This window comes from Lupinus angustifolius, chromosome LG12 (genome assembly GCF_001865875.1).
Source record: "Lupinus angustifolius cultivar Tanjil chromosome LG12, LupAngTanjil_v1.0, whole genome shotgun sequence".
NCBI classification, from domain to species: domain Eukaryota; kingdom Viridiplantae; phylum Streptophyta; class Magnoliopsida; order Fabales; family Fabaceae; genus Lupinus; species Lupinus angustifolius.
Window position 1 is genome coordinate 18,528,203 of NC_032020.1, and position 18,468 is coordinate 18,546,670.

Here is an 18,468-nt window from a genome sequence, read left to right on the forward strand (position 1 = left end):
GAAATGTAAAGATTTGAGAACCATAAAGTACATTTATGAGATAATATTCAATTTTAAGGGGAAAATTGTGTTAATAAAGGTATTATGAGTAAAAAAATAATTTCTTTCCAGATTTATGATTGTCTTTTTCGGTTAACAACGATAGGTTACATATTTGATTTAATGGATACAAATTAAATATAGGATGGGATTGACAACTATAACCCATGTTAAGAGACATCTATATCTCAGTTCCTGCATTCTCTCTAACCATAATCAAAAGTAAAACAAATAAAAGAAAGAAAGAAAAAGACCACAGAAGCACAAGAGGTAAAAAGCTTCGGGTCTGAGAATGTGGCTTATTATTACTACCACAACCTCTTCTAGAGCTATATTCAGCATGGCTTGTTAGCAACACATTTTAGAGGACCTGTAAAGCGTGTGAGACTTGCTGCAAATGTCCCAGGCTTTGCAGTGATGTCTATGTTTGCAGGAGTTGCAACACTTTTTCCTGATTCAACAAAGAATGCTCCATTCATCATCAAATCATTCTCTGATCTCCAATTCCAATTCTTCCACTCACTTTCAGATGCATAGTCCCTCTTTGTCACCTATATCATCAAAGTTTATTATTTTGTGAATGGCATTGAGGAATGAGTGGAATAAACTCTCATACATACCTGTTTTGCAAATGGGTTGAGAGGAGCAATAAATCGATTTCCTTGACTGAGTATTGTAGGATGTGAACTACCACCAATGGCATACATAAGCCAATGAGTGTAGTCATTGTTGACAATATGAACATAACCCCATCTGCATCTTGGCATCCTCTGCACCAATCCTTTCCCAAAATGGTTGAAAGCCACAGTTACTTGCATCACTTGATCACCTGAAAAGCTATCACTTGCACCCAATAACATAACCTACACAACAAAAACAACAACAGAAACAACTCATGCTTATAAACATTTCTAGTGATGTGCTAGACATAAGTGAAGTGATGTTAAAATTACATCGTTTTGTCGGGCCATATGACAGTTTGAGATTGTAACAGCAGTTGATGCAGCAACTACATCAATGAGACCATCATCACAATTTGACAAAGAAAGATGATCTAACCAAACATGACTAACACCAAACAATGACATTCCATCACCATCGCTCTGCGAACGATATCCATAATGGTCCAACGAGTCTCTGATGAGTCCACCACCACCTTTCTTTATATCATGTATGTGGAGGCCATGAATGATAATATTTTTCACATATTGCAACGTGATTTGGGCACCATTAGCAATATGAACATGTGCACCACGTGCATCTATGGTCTTATTATCAGTTACTAGAAGCTCTGAACTTAGTTTAATGGTCATACTTTGTTTAAAAATAATCCATAGTGGCTCTGTTTGAATAACAGCATGTCTCAATGTCCCTGGTTTAGGTGTGACAAGATCATTATCAGATGAATCAGTAACCACATAAATTTTGCCATCTTTGCCTCCAGTGGTGCCATGAGCAAAACCAAGAACACAATCAGCTAGCCTTTTACGGTTTTTTTCCCAATTTGGATCACATCTCCAGCAACGATCAATGGGATTTGTAGCCAAGCATGGACCATTGTATTTGGCTTTTAAACCCCTCCTTAAGCCATGAGAGCCATTCATAGCCCTGACCAACCCATCATCATTCATTAGGATATGTGCAACAACAACAAAAAAATGCCATTTTCACTTATCTGGTTTACCTTATTTATGGCCTCAAATATTATGTGTAATACACATGTTACACTACATATTTTTATCACTTCTTTTTATCAGCATGAGTATGATATGACACTTGCTACAAATCTGAAAAGGTCCATATTATTTTAAAAGCTAAAAAGGGTGTGTGTCAAAACTATAGACCAGAATATTGAGTGCAACTATTTCAATAATATTAGTGTAGCATCTTTTAAAATATGAAAAAAGTTTTTAGCTTGAGCTAGAATTCAATGATGGGCAATTTTAAATTTCATGTAATGAGAGAATTATAGACATACTTGTTAACGTGCTTATTGAACTCAGTAACAACTTCTTCAGGGTTTGGCCTGAAAGCTTGTTGAGCAGCTTTTCTTGCTTCCAAAGCTCGCCTATGCCAAACTTGGTCTAAGTGATCTTCATTAGCTTTAAGGGTAGTGAACAAAGCAAGATAAAATACACAAAACAAGACCAATTTATGCTTAATGTTAGCTTCCATTTCCTTCATGTTTCTTTTCTCCTTTATTTATTCCTTGCTTATGTTTTCTTGGTTATATATATTGAACTTTTTTTGTGTGTGTGGAACAATATATATTTAGCTTTTTAAGTTATCTTCCTCCCTCACTTTGTGCTAGTCCCTACGTGCATGGTACTACTATTTAGATCCTCTTAGGGGCTATATATATGTATATATGGGTGAATATGTAAATATGGAAAATTATCTATGACCAAAAGAAGAGGATGTGTCTATTATTCTGCTTCAAATGCTATATTTGCGTGTGATTCTGAGCATTTTGGGCCAACATAGGAATAAAAAAGTTCATATAAGTCTAAATGAAGAATTGTGAGGGAAGAGTGGAGAGCCTTTCACTTGAATGGCTTGTTTTTAGATTATTTTCTTTATTTGTGGAACTGAGATTTTATTTTGGAGTAATACTATTTAATGGAATATGTTTTGGAACAGAATTTAAGGGTGTTTATTAGATGAAACAAAGTGATATGAAACATTCATCAATCCAAGAATCAACAATCATGTTCTTGTTACATAATTTTGTCAATAAATTTCACACAAAAAATATGGCAGTGTAATATTTAGGACTTACAAATTTCAATGATTTATTTTAAACAAAAAAGTTACAATACCAATTTGAAATTAGAAAATAACTTAAAAAGGGAGAATAACTAATTTTACCTTTTAAATAGTTTAAAAGTTCTTAACTGTGTATTATTTATAAAAAATAAACAAGTTCTCATTTCAATAAATGGCGGAAAATAAAATGGAGATGCGGGGTATCGATCCCCGTACCTCTCGCATGCTAAGCGAGCGCTCTACCATCTGAGCTACATCCCCATGTTATTTCATGTTAATAAAAACTTAGTAACAGTGCATACCGTACTTTTTTCACTATTATGTGACAAGTATAGAGGTAGTAGCAAACAAACCGTCAAGGAATTCGTTTTTGCATTGCTCTTTTATAAATAACATCAATTAGAAGTAAGGAAAATAATTTATCATTTTAGAATTTGGTGTCAGGATCAAGTTGAATCTAATTTTAATATATTCTTACACTTGAGGCAATCGAGTATTGTGGATAAAAAAAATGTCCACTAGGACATGATTAACTCAGGTGCAAGAATACATGTGGGTAAAAAAAAAAATGTGTGCATTGGTTCAAGGGAAAAAAAATATCATAAGTAACAATATTTACTGAAAATAATATACAACAAGGAGAGAGAGAAAATGTAAATAGAGTATAAATGAAGCATATTGACTTCACCCGAATCACAATCTCGAAATATTAGGAACAGAGCTATATAATATCCTAACTGAAACTGTGACTTTACCCACAACAGATAAAGATATGAGCCATTTTATTATTTCTACTATAGCTTCTTTTCCTAATAAGCACATGCAAATCACATCACGAGATTTTTAGCTAAATTATCTCAAAAATCATGACCCTTTTGAATGATTCAGCCATAAATAAACAAATATCTGCATGCATGTGTGACCATTTCAAAACTGAATAAAATAAAACTATATATATATAGATAGATGGAGTTGAAGTGAGTTAAAACACATGCTAAAAATGGAGAAAGTTATGAGTAATAGTTCTGCTGCTTTTGAACTAGAACATGAGCAATTGTCTGAACCATCTCCTACTCCTTTACCAAGAAAAGCAGGAGGATGGAGATCAATCAAATACATAATTGGTATCTAAGTACTTCTATATTTTACAATGTAACATGCATTGTTCTATAAGTTTTTTATTCATTTTCACAACTTTAATGCACATTGCTCATTTCTTTACTTTGCTTAATTTTTTAATCTTACTTTGAAGGTAATGAGTCCTTTGAGAAATTGGCATCTATGAGTTTGATATCGAATCTAACAGTGTACCTGTTGACAAATTACAATCTGAGTGGCATATTTGTGGTTAATGTGGTACAAATTTGGAATGGATCCTCCAACATTGCATCAATTATTGGTGCTTTCATTTCTGATACTTATTTGGGCAGGTTCAGGACCCTCCTTTGTGGATCTATTGCATCACTTTTGGTAAGGAAATTCACTTCTCATTCTGCCTCCTAATTTGCATCACAGCTATTTTATTTACACTTTCTTGTTTGAGATAGAAAAAATTAATGTGTAAACATGTTTTTCTTGTTTTATTAACTAAAAGGGAAGTAACTAAGATTTTGATACCAAAAGTATAAACATAGTTAGTGTAAAATTAATCACATGTTGCATTCCAACTATCACTAAAATCAAAATATGTGTACGAGAATAATAGATGTATACGGTCTTATTCTCTTAGGATTTGAACTCATGACTAGTCTCTTTATCTGCAAGGATAAAGTTGCACCGGGCCGCCCTTTATTGCATTTGGGAGATGAAATCCTTTTTTGCTGCAGTTACTGCTCTATTATCTTATTGACCTGAGAGAATGTATACATCATGACCAGCTTGGATTCATTTCATTTGATAGGGTATATTGACAATGACCTTAACAGCGGGTATACATCAATTAAGACCCTCTACCTGCAAGGACACACTCCATTGTCAACTGCCACAAGGTTGGCAGCTTGGTGTCCTCTTTTCAGGTCTTGGACTTTTATCTGTCGGCGCCGGCGGCATTAGGCCCTGCAACATTGCCTTTGGTGCTGATCAATTTGACACAAACACAGAGAAGGGCAGGGTACAATTAGAGAGCTTCTTCAACTGGTGGTACTTCACTTTTACCATTGCACTAGTTATAGCACTAACTGGTGTTGTCTATATTCAAACCAATATAAGCTGGATTTTGGGCTTTGCCATTCCAACTATGTGTCTTGCTTTCTCAATCACCATATTCTTGCTCGGTCGCCACACTTACTTATGCAAGAAACCTCAAGGTAGCATTTTTTCTGATATGACTAAAGTGATTACAGCAGCATGTAGAAAACGTAAGCTACAAGTTTCTGAGGTAACCTTTTATGATCCTGCCCCTACATTGAATAATTCACCAGAGTTGGAGAATAATAAAAGACTTGCTCACACAGATAGGTTCAAGTTCCTTGATAAGGCTGCTATAATAGCTGATCCTAGTGAATTGGACAATCATGGCATGGCAAGGAATGCTTGGAGACTATGTAGTTTGCAACAAGTGGAACAATTCAAATGCTTACTTGGAATTCTACCAGTATGGGTAACAGGAATTTGTTGCTTCATTGTAATGGATCAGCAGAACACTTTTGGAGTCCTTCAAGTTGTTCAAACCAACAGATCCATTGGATCACACTTCAAGGTTCCACCTGGTTGGATGAACCTTATATCAATGATATCACTTTCATTTTGGATATACATTTATGAGTGTATCTATATTCCTCTATCTAAGAGGATCACCAAAAAGGCTAAAAGATTGACCCTTTCTGAAAGAATCAAAATAGGGATATTGTTATCCATCTTATGCATGCTGGTAGCTGCAGTTGTTGAGAGAAAGCGCCGCGACTCGGCTTTAAGACATGGTACTCTTATTTCACCATTAAGTTTTGTGATGCTGTTGCCACAGTTTGCACTATCAGGTTTGAGTGAAGCCTTTGCTGCTGTTTCTATAATGGAATTCTTTACTTTGCAAATGCCAGAGAGTATGAGGACTGTTGCTGGAGCAGTATTCTTTTTGAGCTTATCCGGGTATCGATCCCCGTACCTCTCGCATGCTAAGCGAGCGCTCTACCATCTGAGCTACATCCCCATGTTATTTCATGTTAATAAAAACTTAGTAACAGTGCATACCGTACTTTTTTCACTATTATGTGACAAGTATAGAGGTAGTAGCAAACAAACCGTCAAGGAATTCGTTTTTGCATTGCTCTTTTATAAATAACATCAATTAGAAGTAAGGAAAATAATTTATCATTTTAGAATTTGGTGTCAGGATCAAGTTGAATCTAATTTTAATATATTCTTACACTTGAGGCAATCGAGTATTGTGGATAAAAAAAATGTCCACTAGGACATGATTAACTCAGGTGCAAGAATACATGTGGGTAAAAAAAAAAATGTGTGCATTGGTTCAAGGGAAAAAAAATATCATAAGTAACAATATTTACTGAAAATAATATACAACAAGGAGAGAGAGAAAATGTAAATAGAGTATAAATGAAGCATATTGACTTCACCCGAATCACAATCTCGAAATATTAGGAACAGAGCTATATAATATCCTAACTGAAACTGTGACTTTACCCACAACAGATAAAGATATGAGCCATTTTATTATTTCTACTATAGCTTCTTTTCCTAATAAGCACATGCAAATCACATCACGAGATTTTTAGCTAAATTATCTCAAAAATCATGACCCTTTTGAATGATTCAGCCATAAATAAACAAATATCTGCATGCATGTGTGACCATTTCAAAACTGAATAAAATAAAACTATATATATATAGATAGATGGAGTTGAAGTGAGTTAAAACACATGCTAAAAATGGAGAAAGTTATGAGTAATAGTTCTGCTGCTTTTGAACTAGAACATGAGCAATTGTCTGAACCATCTCCTACTCCTTTACCAAGAAAAGCAGGAGGATGGAGATCAATCAAATACATAATTGGTATCTAAGTACTTCTATATTTTACAATGTAACATGCATTGTTCTATAAGTTTTTTATTCATTTTCACAACTTTAATGCACATTGCTCATTTCTTTACTTTGCTTAATTTTTTAATCTTACTTTGAAGGTAATGAGTCCTTTGAGAAATTGGCATCTATGAGTTTGATATCGAATCTAACAGTGTACCTGTTGACAAATTACAATCTGAGTGGCATATTTGTGGTTAATGTGGTACAAATTTGGAATGGATCCTCCAACATTGCATCAATTATTGGTGCTTTCATTTCTGATACTTATTTGGGCAGGTTCAGGACCCTCCTTTGTGGATCTATTGCATCACTTTTGGTAAGGAAATTCACTTCTCATTCTGCCTCCTAATTTGCATCACAGCTATTTTATTTACACTTTCTTGTTTGAGATAGAAAAAATTAATGTGTAAACATGTTTTTCTTGTTTTATTAACTAAAAGGGAAGTAACTAAGATTTTGATACCAAAAGTATAAACATAGTTAGTGTAAAATTAATCACATGTTGCATTCCAACTATCACTAAAATCAAAATATGTGTACGAGAATAATAGATGTATACGGTCTTATTCTCTTAGGATTTGAACTCATGACTAGTCTCTTTATCTGCAAGGATAAAGTTGCACCGGGCCGCCCTTTATTGCATTTGGGAGATGAAATCCTTTTTTGCTGCAGTTACTGCTCTATTATCTTATTGACCTGAGAGAATGTATACATCATGACCAGCTTGGATTCATTTCATTTGATAGGGTATATTGACAATGACCTTAACAGCGGGTATACATCAATTAAGACCCTCTACCTGCAAGGACACACTCCATTGTCAACTGCCACAAGGTTGGCAGCTTGGTGTCCTCTTTTCAGGTCTTGGACTTTTATCTGTCGGCGCCGGCGGCATTAGGCCCTGCAACATTGCCTTTGGTGCTGATCAATTTGACACAAACACAGAGAAGGGCAGGGTACAATTAGAGAGCTTCTTCAACTGGTGGTACTTCACTTTTACCATTGCACTAGTTATAGCACTAACTGGTGTTGTCTATATTCAAACCAATATAAGCTGGATTTTGGGCTTTGCCATTCCAACTATGTGTCTTGCTTTCTCAATCACCATATTCTTGCTCGGTCGCCACACTTACTTATGCAAGAAACCTCAAGGTAGCATTTTTTCTGATATGACTAAAGTGATTACAGCAGCATGTAGAAAACGTAAGCTACAAGTTTCTGAGGTAACCTTTTATGATCCTGCCCCTACATTGAATAATTCACCAGAGTTGGAGAATAATAAAAGACTTGCTCACACAGATAGGTTCAAGTTCCTTGATAAGGCTGCTATAATAGCTGATCCTAGTGAATTGGACAATCATGGCATGGCAAGGAATGCTTGGAGACTATGTAGTTTGCAACAAGTGGAACAATTCAAATGCTTACTTGGAATTCTACCAGTATGGGTAACAGGAATTTGTTGCTTCATTGTAATGGATCAGCAGAACACTTTTGGAGTCCTTCAAGTTGTTCAAACCAACAGATCCATTGGATCACACTTCAAGGTTCCACCTGGTTGGATGAACCTTATATCAATGATATCACTTTCATTTTGGATATACATTTATGAGTGTATCTATATTCCTCTATCTAAGAGGATCACCAAAAAGGCTAAAAGATTGACCCTTTCTGAAAGAATCAAAATAGGGATATTGTTATCCATCTTATGCATGCTGGTAGCTGCAGTTGTTGAGAGAAAGCGCCGCGACTCGGCTTTAAGACATGGTACTCTTATTTCACCATTAAGTTTTGTGATGCTGTTGCCACAGTTTGCACTATCAGGTTTGAGTGAAGCCTTTGCTGCTGTTTCTATAATGGAATTCTTTACTTTGCAAATGCCAGAGAGTATGAGGACTGTTGCTGGAGCAGTATTCTTTTTGAGCTTATCCATTGCAAACTACATAGGTTCCTTAATTGTCAATGTTGTTCACAAAGCAACATCACATAGAGGAAAAACACCATGGTTAGGTGGTCATGATTTAAATAAGAATAGGCTTGATTACTATTATTATATCATTGTTGCTCTTGGAGCATTCAACTTTGTATACTTCAATTTTTTTGCTAGCCATTATTTGACAAACAACAAGAGTACTGAGACAACAGAGAATTCAACTGCTAGAGAAGCATCTCAACCAAATGATGAGGAGAAGGTATTGAACATCAAATAATGGGGCATTAGATGAAGGGTCATTATTAAGTTGTTAAGTTAATTAATTTTTGCATCCATTATTAGACCATCAATGTTTATAATTTCATGGCTCCCGAGTCTTCCCCTTCTCTTCCCTTCTTTATCCTCCAAAAAACACTCGCAAACAGACCCTTAATGAATCGTGTGACAGTTTTTATAATATGCGTTTAGCAACTGTGGCCCAAGAGAGGCATGTGTGTTTCAGCCTGTAGCTCTCTAGTTTTAGTACGACATGTTTTTAAATATAAAAAACAAAAAAACATGAAAATTTTAATAAGTTAGGTATTTGATATTTAACATGATTGATTTGAAAAAAAAATGAAAACATCATTTTCTAATCTTCATTTGGTGGCATTAATTTGCGTTTACACTTTGAATTAGGAGTGCAACAACATGAAGGCTCCAACATAGATTGACACTGCTTTGTCGCTTCACCAATAATTACAGTGTAGTAGTATATGGTTTTGTGGAAGATAAACGCACAACAAAGCAATTGAAATTTACACGCATTTTTTGAGTAGAAGATGAAACAAAATTGAACACTATAAGGATCCTACTTTCTTGTCCTGTCTAAAGTAGTAAAGTGGGTTTGAACTTGAAGTTTCAAATGTTGTTTTCCATTTTTCATTTTCTTCAATTTTATTTTTTGTGAAGATTAAATTTCACAATACAATTTTTTTAAACAAGTTCCTACCCAAGATTTTATAAATTTGTTTACACCAAAAATTACCAACACTTAGCTGAAATTACTTTTTAAAATTAGGAGAAAGTAACAAATTTAAGCAGCAATAGATCTAACTCACGGACATGAAATATGGAAATGAAAAGTATCCAAGAGGGCCTAATAAAGGACAACATTTTCTGCTGGCAAACTGAAGACAAAGTTATATAATATAATAATAGTACTTAATTGTGAACTAAACATAATGCATCAATCATCACAAATATGTCCACAAGCTTCTAGGCGGTGACAATTTCTAGCTGTAAACTAATGTTGTAGCTGATTAAATATTGCATGAGATTAGGCATATACGGTGGAAGAGATCGGATACTACCCACTTAATAATAATAGTATAATATTCATGTACTGTCAGTATAAATATTTATATCGTCCGAATTATTGATCATTTATATGGGATTAGAAGCATTATTGAACAGTCGTGTGAATCAAGTGCATAGACCTTGAATCACTTAAAAACAAATTAAAAGTTCAAATGAGATTCAATTATTATCCAATAACTCACAGAAATGATAACCAGAAACGTGTGACTATATGTGAAGTATGAATTATTTGTATGAATTATTTGTCGACATACGTTAGATTCAAACCACATGTTTTTTTGTTAGACATACTCTGGAAGAAGTAGAGAAAGATAGGTGCTACTTTAGCTCAAAATATGCCATGGTCCCCTCAAATAAAATATTAAAAAAACTCAGTTTATCCCTTTAAATTCATGAACTAGCAGCACCCATTTCCAATAAGCAAGAAAGAAATGAATGGTTGAAGTTAGATTGAAAATATTTGGAGTGTGTCATACTCTAACAAGCATTAGTTTCCTCACTCTGGTTCAGTTTTTACCGTTCAAGTTGTAAGTAACTAACATATGGAGAACAATGAGAAAGTAAGTGTGGAAGACAATGAGAATTCAAAGATAAACTACAAAGGATGGAAGGTCATGCCCTTCATCATTGGTAATCTAACAAAATTAAGTTTATTACATTATATTATATATATGCTATCTTTTAATTTTGTATGCATGGATTTTGAGTAACTCATGTGCAATATCATGCAGGAAATGAAACTTTTGAGAAGCTTGGGGCTATTGGAACCTTAGCCAACCTCTTAGTGTATCTTACAACTGTTTTCAACCTCAACAGTATTACAGCAACAAATATAATCAACATCTTCAATGGGAGCACCAACCTTGCTACCTTACTAGGAGCTTTTCTCTGTGATACATATTTTGGTCGCTACATAACACTTGGATTCTGCACAGTTGCTTCATTTCTGGTATTAATTCTTCTTCAGAAGTTCCTTGTTCAAGCCTATGTAATGTGCAACAAATTTTATATGCTCTCTGAGTATGGAAATTTTATTGCTATGGGATATTATTGTCCCCTACTCTAACAGTAGTTTAAATGTTATACATCAAGAATGGTACATGACAAGAGCATCTAAGAAATTGTTCATTGCTTAACAAAACAATAAATAAGGATATAGAGGCATCTTATTTGGAAACTAGGCTTTTAAGTACTAATCATTGAGAAACTTTTCAAGACATTCTCATGAATAAATATAAATCCTCTTATAAGATCCTCCCTCAACTAAATAAACATTTTTTTATATATTTGCTGAGATATTGAATGCATTTACTTTTTATTTATTTAATAGTAGGAGCCTAGGAGTATATACCAAAGATAATAAGGAATAAACTTGTTTGAGCTGAGCCATGCATGATGAATGTACTTGTTGTATCTCCTCCAATCAGGGTTTGCTTGTGATATGCTTAACAGCAGCAATAAAGAGTATGCATCCACCTCATTGTGGAAGAGAAAGCATCACATGCACAGGACCAAGTGTGGGACAAATGGCATTTCTATTGCTTGGATTTGGATTTATTCTTATAGGAGCTGCTGGTATAAGACCTTGTAACTTGGCATTTGGAGCTGATCAGTTCAATCCAAATACTGAATCAGGAAAAAAGGGAATTGATAGTTTCTTCAATTGGTACTTCTTTACCTACACTTTTGCCCAAATGGTGTCTCTAACACTCATTGTTTATATACAATCAAATGTGAGTTGGGCATTGGGTTTAGGAATTCCTGCTGCATTGATGTTGTTCTCATCTCTAGTTTATTTCATGGGAAGCAAATCATATGTGAAAGTTAAAGCAACTGGTAGTCCAGTAACAAGTATAGTTCAAGTTATAGTTGTAGCTGTGAAGAAAAGGAAACTAAATTTACCAGAGTATCCATTGGATGAACTCTTCACCTATATGTCTCCTCAGTCTATTAACTCCAAGCTTCCTTACACCTATCAGTTCAGGTAAAATATTTAACATTTGGTGATTTTTCATGGCCAACACTCACCATTTTTACACTTCTTCATATAACAGCATATATTATATTGTTAACTGGAATAATAATCCATTATCAGTAGTTGGTACTTGGTAGCATATCAATATTCTTGCTAACTACACATTACCTTGAAGCATTAATACTTCAAAATAGTCATTGTACCCTTGTTGTACTTTTGTTCTACCCTGCTTTCTAGCATTAATATTTCAATATTCTTGCTAACTGGAAAATGCTTGGTTCTAATGTGTTTACATTAACAGGTTTCTTGACAAAGCTGCTATTATAACCCCAGAAGATCACTTGAAATCGGACGGGTCTGCATGTGATCCTTGGAATCTTTGCAATATGCAGCAAGTGGAAGAGGTGAAGTGCTTGCTAAGAGTGATCCCAATTTGGGTTTCAGGCATATTCTACTTTGTTGCAGTTGTCCAACAGAACACAATGTTAGTGTTCCAAGCCTTTCAATCTGACAGAACCCTTTTCAACAGCAATTTTAAGATACCAGCAGCATCCTACAATATCTTTGCTATGCTGAGTTTGAGCATATGGCTACCCATCTATGATCGACTAATCGTCCCTTCATTGCAAAGGGTAACTAAAAAAGAGGGTGGCATCACAATTCTTCAAAGGATAGGAATTGGCATATTTATCTCAGTTATATGCATGCTAATATCTGGTGTGGTTGAAAAGCACAGAAGGACTATGGCTTTAACAAAACCTATAGGAATAGAACCAAGAAAAGGTGCTATTTCTTCAATGTCAGGTCTATGGTTGATTCCTCAGTTAGCTATAGTGGGACTAGCAGATGCATTTACATTGGTTGGACAAGTTGAATTTTATTACAAACAATTCCCTGAGAATATGAGAAGTCTTGCAGGGTCTTTATTTTTATGTGGCCTAGCTGGATCAAGTTATTTGAGTAGTTTCCTGATTTCAATTATTCATCATGCTACAGAAAAATCTGCAACAGGGAATTGGTTACCACAGGATCTCAACAAGGGAAGATTGGAATACTTTTATTACATAATAACAGGACTAGAAGTTATTAATTTGGGTTATTTTATACTATGTGCTAAGTGGTATAAGTACAAAGGAGTTGACACTGGTTGTAGTAGTAGTATCATTGAACTTGATCAAGTATCAAAACAATCTGAAACAACTGTTTAATGATTCATTAAGTTGGTAGGTCCAATTCTTCATACATCATGGGGATGCAGTGTTGTACAGGCATTAAAGTAAAATGGTTCATTACATAAAGCTTCTTCTTCAGCAAGAAAAATAAGATTTTGGATTAGGATTGAAAATAGTTTTGTGTCAACCTTCTAATTTTGATTTAGATCTTATTACAGTATTAAAGCATAACAATAAATGGTCTGAAATGAGATGTGTTTATAACTAGTAGAAAAGAAAATAAAGTATAACTCTTATTAAAAAAGTTTGGTCTACACTTAGAGGATGTTTATAAAAATATTAAAATAAAAATACTCTATAGGACTTAAATGGCTCAAGTGAATACGAAAAATTGAACAAAATAAAAAAATTCCAGTTTTTGTAAGACAAGAGAATGAAAACAAAAATTTAGCATTTTTTTCTTTTTTTTTCTTTGGTTTTACTAATGAGTGTCTTGTATTTTAATTTAACTCGATATCTTTTGATATGTTAAAAATAGGATATTCCAATAAAAATTTAAGTTTTTTCTCTTAATTAGTGTCTTAATGCTTGGAGCATCCGGATAATAAGGGTAGCAACATAAATGATAAAAGATTAAAATTTTATATTTTAATATTAGATTTTTTTCAGTCAAATTTCCTCATTTATTGATTATAGATAAATTCAATTAGTCAAAACTTTAGTCAATCATGTATGTATAACTTTTCTCATTTATTATTGATTGTTATATTTTCCTTTTTAAAATCTCCATATAAGAAAGAGTAGTAGAAATTCCTTCCATTATGGAAGAGAGAAATAATATTTTTAAAATAGAATATTATAGTTTATCATTTTATTTTATTTTTTATCTTGTTTTACATAATACTTCACTCTCTGACTTATAAAAGAGCACCGAAAAATGTGAGATATGAGATAAATATGTTTTAAAAAGATGCTCTCAAACCAAATATCTTAATTTTGAGTAAGAATATCGATTAAAATAATTTGAAGTAGTAAGCATTGATGCAAGTTAAAAAATACTTCGAAAAATTATGTTAAAATAGTCTAATGCGAAAACAACTTATTGCTGAAGTTTTTTTTAGTTAGATGGTTGTTTGAGTTAATTTTAACTAGCCTTTAAAAATATATAATTTTAATATATCAAGTTGAAGATACATTTATAATAATTAAATAAAAGGAATTGTTATTAGTACTTTTATTAGTTGTTAACACATAATAAAGTTGAAATCGTATAATTTTTCAATAAACATTTAAATAAATAATCATAAATGAACAATGTTGAAGATTACAAGTCAAATAATCAAACTTATAAATATAAGTTTTATATACTACTGATTAGAATGATATGATATTTCCAAATAAGAAAATAATTAATTTTATCATTTAAAAAATAATCTTAAAGAAAGAAAATGACATGTGTAAGATTTGGTGGGGGATTTCTCTCCTTCAAGATTTTTAGCAAAGACGTATAATAAATTAATAGGATTAATTAAGAAGGTGTATTTGATTTTGGATTATCATGTTGAAGGAGTCAATGAAATATAATACATATAATAATGTTATTTGGATATTACAGATGGAAAAATAATGGATCCAGTAATAATGCAATTTTTTAATATTATTATTGTAATATCCATAAATAGTGTATCTTATATTATCTATAAATCTATTCATGTTGATTAACATGTCATCTATACTACACATATCACTATGGTATAATTTTATTTTCTTATTTTTTCTTGAACTTTTAATTTTTACAAAAAAATCGTATAATTATACGTAATCAACATCAACATATTAATCATCTCTAACATTATAATAAAACAAAAAATTATAATATAAAATATCTCAATAACAAATATAATATAAAATATACACAATATAAAAAATATATTCTAATTCTGAATAATAAAATAAATTTTGAATAATTGACATCGCAAAAGTATAAATCTGATTTAGGAATCCGGAAGGGGTTGAGCTAACACTTCCATCTTCGCTTTCCATTCATTTACTGCTTCTCTCTCTTTTTTTCTATGTAATTTTCCTCTCATATCTTCTTCTTATACTATATTTCCCTTTTTTTTCTTCCTTTATTACTTTCATCTACTTAAATTAAGGTTGCTATCACTTTTTTTTTTGCTTCAGGGAAATTTCTCATACTTCAAATTAAGACAGGTATATTATTTATTATCATCTGTGGTGAATTTTGCATCATTTTTTACAATGTAAGTGAAACTGAAGTTGCAACTATGTTTTCGTTTCAACTTTCAATGTTGTTTTGTTTATTATTTTTATATTTTTTTTGCACAACAAAGGGTTTTGTTTGCTAATGGAGTCTTTGGTGATCTCCAATGACGATTTAAGCTTCAACCAAACCATAGAAATGTTGAATTTGACGAAAAAAGATTAAAGGGGTATTAATAAAAATGTAGGAGATAGTTTTTTCTTGAGAGTGAAGACTAGATCTGCAATCACCAAAAAAGGGTAGTTTTTTATTGTTAAAAGTTAACATGGTCAACCTCATTCTTCATTTGCCAAGGTAGCACTAGGAGCATATGATCATGAACCCAATAGGAGAAAGAATGACAATGAGAGAGAGTGTGGAGAATGAAGAGGAAAGTTTACTGAAGAATGAAATTAATGGAACAGATTATGACACTAAGGTTAGCTACAAAGGTTGGAAGGTCATGCCTTTCATTATAGGTGAGCAAGGTTGATTTTACATCCTTAATTCTCCCTTGTTTTTTAGTCAATGTTTGTTCTTAAGTATTGTGTGTCTCATTTATGTAAATGCTAGGAAATGAGATCTTTGAGAAGCTAGGAGCCATTGGGACATTATCCAATCTCTTGGTGTATCTCACTACAGTCTTCAACTTGGAAAACATTGCGGCTACAAATATTATCAACATCTTCAATGGCAGCACCAACTTTGCCACATTGTTAGGAGCTTTTCTTTCTGATACCTATTTTGGACGCTTCAAGACACTAGCATTCTGCACGGTGGCTTCATTTATGGTATATTGCTGCTGCCTGGCATTTTTATCACTCAAATTCATTCCATTTGTTTATTAGAAAAGATATTTCAGTTAGGGATATCTGAATTTGGAATACCAATGGCATTGAGGAAGCATAAAGTAAGGTTGGAGATCATATCCAATAGAAGCAATTCAATTTTATAAGGCTTACAGAGAAAATTATCATTTTTTATAGTTTGTCAAGTTTATCTCATTTTAAGTTGTGCACCTGATCTCATACAGGGTCTGTTTGTAATACAACTAACTGCGGCAGTTGAGAAGCTGCATCCACCTCACTGCAAAGACAACACGGCATGCCTAGGGCCGACGGAGGGCCAAATGACATTTCTAAAGACTGGTTTGGGATTATTGATGGTAGGAGCTGCAGGGATCCGACCATGTAACCTGGCATTTGGAGCTGATCAGTTTAATCCTAATACAGATTCTGGGAAAAGGGGGATCAATAGCTTTTTCAATTGGTACTTCTTTACTTTCACTATTGCTCAGCTGGTATCCTTAACAGTTATTGTTTATATACAGTCAAATGTAAGCTGGGCATTGGGTTTGGGAATTCCTGCAGCTTTAATGCTCCTTTCTTCTTTAATCTTCTTCATGGGGTCTAAAATGTATGTGAAAGTTAAACCAAGTGGTAGTCCTATAACTAGTATACTGCAAGTTCTAGTGGTTGCCACGAAAAAAAGAAGGTTGAAGCTTCGAGAACATCTGCATCCTTCCCTCTTCAACTATGTGACTCCGAAGTCGATGAATTCTAAACTTCCCTACACATATCAATTCAGGTAAACAACATCAAGCATGTACCATGTGGTAGTAGATTGATTGATTCTTAAGAAGTGTTTACCAGATAGCTTATATTAACAGGTTCCTTGACAAAGCAGCCATTATGACTCCACAAGATCAAACTAATCCCAATGGATCTGCATCTGATTCATGGAATCTTTGCAGTATGCAGCAAGTGGAAGAGGTAAAATGCTTGTTGAGAGTGTTACCTATATGGGTTTCAGCCGTTTTCTACTATATTGTTATTGTCCAACAGCACACTGTTTTAGTGTTCCAAGCCCTTCTATCCGACAGGCGTATTGGGCATAGCAAGTTCATGATCCCAGGGGCATCATACTATGTCTTCCTGATGATCAGTGTGGCAATATGGTTACCCATCTATGACCGAAAAGTTGTGCCTTTCCTACAAAAGCTAACCGGAAAAGAGGGTGGCATCACAATACTTCAGAGGATGGGTGTTGGCATATTTTTCTCTATACTCAGCATGATAGTATCTGCTGTGGTCGAAGGGCACAGGAGAAACCTGGCTCTAACTAAACCTCTAGGAGTGGTAACAAGAAAAGGTGCAATTTCATCAATGTCCGGTCTGTGGCTGATTCCTCAGCTGGTGTTGGCTGGACTAGGGGAAGCATTCATGTCGGTTGCTCAAATAGAGTTTTACTACAAACAATTTCCCGAGAACATGAGAAGCATTGCAGGTTCTCTTTTTTACTGTGCCCATGCTGGGTCAAGTTATTTGAGTAGTCTGCTGATTTCAGTTATCCACAATATTACTGCTAAGTCTGCTACTGGGAATTGGTTGCCAGAGGATCTGAACAAGGGTAGATTGGATAACTTCTATCGCATCATTGCTGCTGTAGAAATTATGAATTTGGGCTACTTTCTGTTATGTTCAAAGTGGTATAGGTACAAAGGAGCAGACAACAATTCCATTGAGCTGGATAAAGTGACTAAGCAATCTGAAAGAAGTGCCAATAGTGTTCAGTGATTTGGCATAGAAATAGGTACAACAATCTTTCTCATTCATCCTAATGAAATCCATATTCATCATGTTGACCGCCAACATAGAGGTCAAAATCAATTACTCTAGCAAGAATAACATGGTTGTGCTCCTTCAATTAGATAGATATTTCCTAGATATATAGATGTTTGTTTATGCACTTCCATTTGAGACGTTTGTCTTGTAAAGTAGTTAATGCAAGGAAAAGAAAACTTAGAGATTGACACGAGAATTAAATTTTACTTTGCTTTCTTCTCCAGATGAAGAAAATATTTGTAAAGAACCCAAGTGGGTTATGTCATTAACAATTTGGTGGTCTTTCAACATCTATAATTCTG

General features: G+C 33.8%; 5 protein-coding genes and 1 non-coding gene across 8 annotated transcripts; 4 read left to right on the plus strand and 2 right to left on the minus strand.

Moving 5' to 3' along the window:
• LOC109361633 (probable pectate lyase P59) lies at positions 131-2,287 on the minus strand. The gene is made up of 4 exons (XM_019607145.1): positions 2,018-2,287; positions 993-1,647; positions 660-902; positions 131-590 (listed from the first exon to the last, which is right to left on the minus strand). The coding sequence occupies exons 1-4, from the start codon at positions 2,221-2,223 to the stop codon at positions 375-377; spliced, it is 1,320 nt and encodes a 439-aa protein (XP_019462690.1). The 5' UTR covers positions 2,224-2,287; the 3' UTR covers positions 131-374.
• TRNAA-AGC lies at positions 2,994-3,066 on the minus strand. Its single transcript has one exon. It is a non-coding gene; the product is annotated as a tRNA-Ala (tRNA).
• Positions 3,777-6,082, plus strand: LOC109361948 (protein NRT1/ PTR FAMILY 2.8-like). The gene is made up of 3 exons (XM_019607472.1): positions 3,777-3,929; positions 4,058-4,275; positions 4,706-6,082. The coding sequence occupies exons 1-3, from the start codon at positions 3,797-3,799 to the stop codon at positions 6,080-6,082; spliced, it is 1,728 nt and encodes a 575-aa protein (XP_019463017.1). The 5' UTR covers positions 3,777-3,796.
• LOC109361705 (protein NRT1/ PTR FAMILY 2.8-like) lies at positions 6,660-9,079 on the plus strand. The gene is made up of 3 exons (XM_019607233.1): positions 6,660-6,813; positions 6,942-7,159; positions 7,590-9,079. The coding sequence occupies exons 1-3, from the start codon at positions 6,681-6,683 to the stop codon at positions 9,048-9,050; spliced, it is 1,812 nt and encodes a 603-aa protein (XP_019462778.1). The 5' UTR covers positions 6,660-6,680; the 3' UTR covers positions 9,051-9,079.
• Positions 10,532-13,336, plus strand: LOC109363045 (protein NRT1/ PTR FAMILY 2.9-like). The gene is made up of 4 exons (XM_019609213.1): positions 10,532-10,762; positions 10,864-11,081; positions 11,560-12,116; positions 12,409-13,336. Exons 1-4 carry the CDS (start codon positions 10,675-10,677, stop codon positions 13,313-13,315), a joined length of 1,770 nt encoding a protein of 589 aa, XP_019464758.1. The 5' UTR covers positions 10,532-10,674; the 3' UTR covers positions 13,316-13,336.
• LOC109362901 (protein NRT1/ PTR FAMILY 2.9-like) lies at positions 15,388-18,386 on the plus strand. 3 transcript variants are annotated; one of them, XM_019608981.1, is made up of 5 exons: positions 15,388-15,484; positions 15,858-16,021; positions 16,116-16,333; positions 16,576-17,129; positions 17,212-18,386. In XM_019608981.1, the coding sequence occupies exons 2-5, from the start codon at positions 15,874-15,876 to the stop codon at positions 18,116-18,118; spliced, it is 1,827 nt and encodes a 608-aa protein (XP_019464526.1). In that variant the 5' UTR covers positions 15,388-15,484; positions 15,858-15,873; the 3' UTR covers positions 18,119-18,386. The 3 variants fall into 3 exon arrangements, with proteins under 3 accessions (XP_019464526.1, XP_019464527.1, XP_019464528.1); XM_019608982.1 differs by having other exon boundaries at positions 15,477-15,543; positions 15,862-16,021; XM_019608983.1 differs by lacking the exon at positions 15,388-15,484 and adding an exon at positions 15,526-15,543.

What these genes read in the sequence shown, in the direction of transcription:
- LOC109361633 (XM_019607145.1), bottom strand. Translation starts at nt 2,223, where the DNA reads ATGAAGGAAATGGAAGCTAACATTAAGCATAAATTGGTCTTGTTTTGT. An exon ending in ATATGGCCCGACAAAACGAT is followed by an intron (nt 903 to 992) that starts GTAATTTTAACA and finishes TTTGTTGTGTAG; the next exon opens with GTTATGTTATTGGGTGCAAG. An exon ending in TCAACCCATTTGCAAAACAG is followed by an intron (nt 591 to 659) that starts GTATGTATGAGA and finishes TTGATGATATAG; the next exon opens with GTGACAAAGAGGGACTATGC.
- LOC109361948 (XM_019607472.1), top strand. Translation starts at nt 3,797, where the DNA reads ATGCTAAAAATGGAGAAAGTTATGAGTAATAGTTCTGCTGCTTTTGAA. An exon ending in ATCAATCAAATACATAATTG is followed by an intron (nt 3,930 to 4,057) that starts GTATCTAAGTAC and finishes CTTACTTTGAAG; the next exon opens with GTAATGAGTCCTTTGAGAAA. An exon ending in GATCTATTGCATCACTTTTG is followed by an intron (nt 4,276 to 4,705) that starts GTAAGGAAATTC and finishes TTCATTTGATAG; the next exon opens with GGTATATTGACAATGACCTT.
- LOC109361705 (XM_019607233.1), top strand. Translation starts at nt 6,681, where the DNA reads ATGCTAAAAATGGAGAAAGTTATGAGTAATAGTTCTGCTGCTTTTGAA. An exon ending in ATCAATCAAATACATAATTG is followed by an intron (nt 6,814 to 6,941) that starts GTATCTAAGTAC and finishes CTTACTTTGAAG; the next exon opens with GTAATGAGTCCTTTGAGAAA. An exon ending in GATCTATTGCATCACTTTTG is followed by an intron (nt 7,160 to 7,589) that starts GTAAGGAAATTC and finishes TTCATTTGATAG; the next exon opens with GGTATATTGACAATGACCTT.
- LOC109363045 (XM_019609213.1), top strand. Translation starts at nt 10,675, where the DNA reads ATGGAGAACAATGAGAAAGTAAGTGTGGAAGACAATGAGAATTCAAAG. An exon ending in GGTCATGCCCTTCATCATTG is followed by an intron (nt 10,763 to 10,863) that starts GTAATCTAACAA and finishes AATATCATGCAG; the next exon opens with GAAATGAAACTTTTGAGAAG. An exon ending in CCTTACACCTATCAGTTCAG is followed by an intron (nt 12,117 to 12,408) that starts GTAAAATATTTA and finishes TTACATTAACAG; the next exon opens with GTTTCTTGACAAAGCTGCTA.
- LOC109362901 (XM_019608981.1), top strand. Translation starts at nt 15,874, where the DNA reads ATGATCATGAACCCAATAGGAGAAAGAATGACAATGAGAGAGAGTGTG. An exon ending in GGTCATGCCTTTCATTATAG is followed by an intron (nt 16,022 to 16,115) that starts GTGAGCAAGGTT and finishes TGTAAATGCTAG; the next exon opens with GAAATGAGATCTTTGAGAAG. An exon ending in GCACGGTGGCTTCATTTATG is followed by an intron (nt 16,334 to 16,575) that starts GTATATTGCTGC and finishes GATCTCATACAG; the next exon opens with GGTCTGTTTGTAATACAACT.